The following is a 3,454-nucleotide window of genomic DNA, read 5'->3' as shown; positions in this document are numbered from 1 at the left end:
TAATACGATAGGATTAACAGCCTATATTAAACTCTTTTACAATAAGATTATATAAAAATTAAATTCAGATAAGCATATAAAATGTTTTATAAGATCCGTATATCCAAATCCATAGTGTACAACAGCCTAACACTTACATTATTTATGCAATAAACAATTAAGGTGAAAACTAGTGCACTACAGTTGAGAATTAAATAATTTGACTGATTTAATTAAATTATTATTTAATAATTTTTAATTATTAAATTTAAATAAAATTAATTGAACTTAAATTTTGCATTATCATTAACAATAAGTTGGCAAATAATATGTTTGATATCTTATACTTTTTTAATAAACAATGATGACCACCAAACGCCACACACAAATGTTATAACTACCAACAATCCAATATTAAAAACTTGGAACAAATGAATAAAAAAAATGTTTAAAGAAAAAAACTGACCTTCCACTCTTGAAATCCCTGAACGCTCTCGGTGTTGAGTCTCTTGACGGCGACGACCATGCCGGAACCTGCTTTGGCCGGAGAAAGCGTTCTCTGATCCAACCAACCTTTGTAAACCTTTCCGAATCCTCCTTCGCCCAGCAATGTATCCGGCTTGAAGTTCTTCGTTGCCACTCTCAATTCCATGAAACTGAACACTTTCAGATTCGGAGTCTCAAGAATCTGGCCACTGTGAGTTATGATCGATCCACCGAAGCTTCCACCGAAACTCGAAATCTCCGATGCCGATGCCGAAAACTGATGACTACTAATTCCTTGACTGCTTGTTCCTCCATCATCAATTGTTGATGATGCCACCTTCTTGCTCTCATCACCACCACTCCACGAACCTGTAAAAACAAATTAAAATCTAATACTCTTTCTCTTCAACAAGAGTTAATGGTTTCGGATTTGAGCCTAGTAGAGTGGCGTCCATTATATGAAAAGGATTATAAGGAGATATGTGAACGAATCACGTGAAGCAGCTGAGAAGGTTCTAGAAGACGCTGAGTCAGCAGTTAGTTAGGCAGTTAGAGTTTTCTCTAATCTGTTAAGTTTGTTAGGAGGTTAGAGTTGTAAATCTCTATAAATCACTCTCTTGTAACCGTCTGCTCTCATTCGATACTTGAATCCAAATAACATCTAATTAAGACGATTATAAAGAGAGAATTGAATTAATCTAAAAAAAGAAACAAATTAAACTTGCCTGAATAATGACGAGGTTTATTGATGGTAGAGTGTGATTCATTCGTAGGTGGTGAACCAAAACAATTACCCATTGCGTGTTTGGTCGCAACTCAACCAACAAAGAATGAAGTTAGAGAAAGAAGAAGAAGAAGAAGAAACTAAGTGTCGTTTTCGATGTGGTTATGGTTATTGACTAGTATTTCTATGTTTATGAGTTATATATACTATGCTTCCAATTTTACTATGTGTTTGCCCATTGCCGTGTTCACTACGCGGATCATCTAAAAAAGTGATCAATTTTACTGATTACAGTTAATTAATTCGTGTTAGGCGCCCGCCAAATAATAACAATTATTCTGGGCCACCAATCATATACCTAGATCACTACCTTTGTCCTTTATTTTATCTATTAGAGGTTGTTATACTATATATAAGTAGTTATGTTGTTTTTTTTTTATATGTATATATGATATTTGCTTTTTGGATAATAATTTATAATACAAAAGGATTAGCAGCTGGAGTTAACTAAAGCATTATATAATATATAGTACTGTCATGTATAAACTACTGTTATTGTTACACATGGACTTATTAATTAATTGGAGGTCTATTTTTATTTTTTACCTCTTAATTATTTTATTTGAGTTCCCAAGATAAAGTTAAGATCATGAATTGTATGCATGTTAAACTATTGTTTTTACAGCTAATAGTGGAGGTTAGCTCATCTTATTATTAACATTTTGGATCTCATTGTTTACTTAAAAAAAGGATAAGTATGATTTTGGTTCCTAATGTAGGAGCTGAAAATTTTTTTCATTCCTCACTTTTTTTTCGTTCTGAAATGGTCCCCAAGATTTCAGTTTGTTTTAAAATTGTCCTTTTTACCAATTTTATTTTTTTATTACTAAATTGCCGCTCCACGCCACTGCTCCTCCACGCCGCTCCTTTCTTCCTCAACAAAAACACAGCGCCGCCGAGACGGGGGGAGGCGGGAGAAAGAGAAGCGGGAGGGGTGTTGTTTCGGGAAGAGGGGGAAGGGGAAAGGGGGAAGGGGGAAGGTCACCGCCGCAGCAGCTCCACACCGCCGCAGTCGCCGTTCACCACCGCAGCCCCTCCTCTCCACCACCACCGCAATCATTTCCCTCTGTTTTAATTTTTTATTCATTTTTCTTTAATTTTTCAGATTCAAAGAATTCCATTGTTGTTGTTGTTGATGATGCTTCTGGTTTCTGTTTATTCCTTTTATTTCATTGTTGTTGTTGATGCTTTGGTTATTTCTGCTTCTGCCTGTTTTTGCTTTTGCTTGTGTTTGCGCTTTTGCTTCTGTTTCTGGTTGAGGAAGAAGAGGGGAGGGAGGTTTGCGCTTCTGCTTCTGGTTGAGGAACTGGTTGAGGAAGAAGAGGGGAGGGAGGGGTATTTTTGTCCGAACGACCATTTTAAAACAAACTTAAACATTGGAGACCATTTTGGAGCGAAAAAAAGGTGAGGGACGAAAAAAATTTTCAAGCCCTACGTTGGGACCAAAATCATACTTATCCCTAAAAAAAATTATGTTATTATTAAGATGATGACGAATCTCTAAATATTCTTAAAAGTGGTTGATGAGATTAAAAAATACAAATATAATATAATATTTTAATTCTAAAAACAACATGGTACTGACGGAAAAAGCATGTGGAGCAATGGAAGTAGTCTAGAGACCAAAACAACAATCATATATATAACACTTTCCAAGCCATAATAACACAGTAATAAACTCAGTAAATTAATTACCATTATTCTTACAAATGTATATAGAATTAATTTTTAATTGATTAATATTAATTAATCGATTTTATTGCCAAAGAATTATTTTTAAATTTTTATTTTTTGAAGAGCTTCAAGTTTAGAATTAGGATATAAATTTAAAATTGAGAGTTTAACATTTAAAATTAAAAAAAAAAACTTAAAAAAATAACTGGTATTATAATTTAAAAAAAATTAACTTCCTAATTTAACTTGACATTTACCATTATTCTATGCCTACTATTGGCTATTGCCTAGCCCTTTTTTGTATTGTTTTGATTCCTACTATATGGGACATTGTTTTCCTTTTGCATAATGTCTTACATGCAAATATGCAATCATGCATGACATCATATAATTTTGAGTATATACCGATCCTAAGAGAGTTTACAGTGGATGTTTTCATTTAAAAAAAAAATTATTACATTGAGATTATTTTAAAAATATTCTTTTATTCATTCTATCTATTTCATTTTGATATCTGATTAATATAACTAT

General features: G+C 33.1%; 1 protein-coding gene across 1 annotated transcript in view; it reads right to left on the bottom strand.

The window, feature by feature from the left end:
* Window positions 1–1,303, bottom strand: part of LOC107642509 (probable serine/threonine-protein kinase CST) — a 6,640-nt gene extending 5,337 nt beyond the window's left edge. Inside the window, exons 1-2 of the mRNA XM_016345897.2 lie at window positions 1,191–1,303; window positions 446–834 (exon numbers count right to left, since the gene is read on the bottom strand). Of these exons, the coding sequence (XP_016201383.1) occupies window positions 446–834; window positions 1,191–1,263 (462 nt within the window). The 5' untranslated portion in view covers window positions 1,264–1,303. The remainder of the gene's footprint in view (window positions 1–445; window positions 835–1,190) is intronic.

The sequence above is a fragment of the Arachis ipaensis genome, chromosome B05, assembly GCF_000816755.2.
Source record: "Arachis ipaensis cultivar K30076 chromosome B05, Araip1.1, whole genome shotgun sequence".
Lineage (NCBI taxonomy): Eukaryota > Viridiplantae > Streptophyta > Magnoliopsida > Fabales > Fabaceae > Arachis > Arachis ipaensis.
Note: the sequence above shows the minus strand (reverse complement) of the source record. Positions and strands in the feature narration are given on the sequence as shown.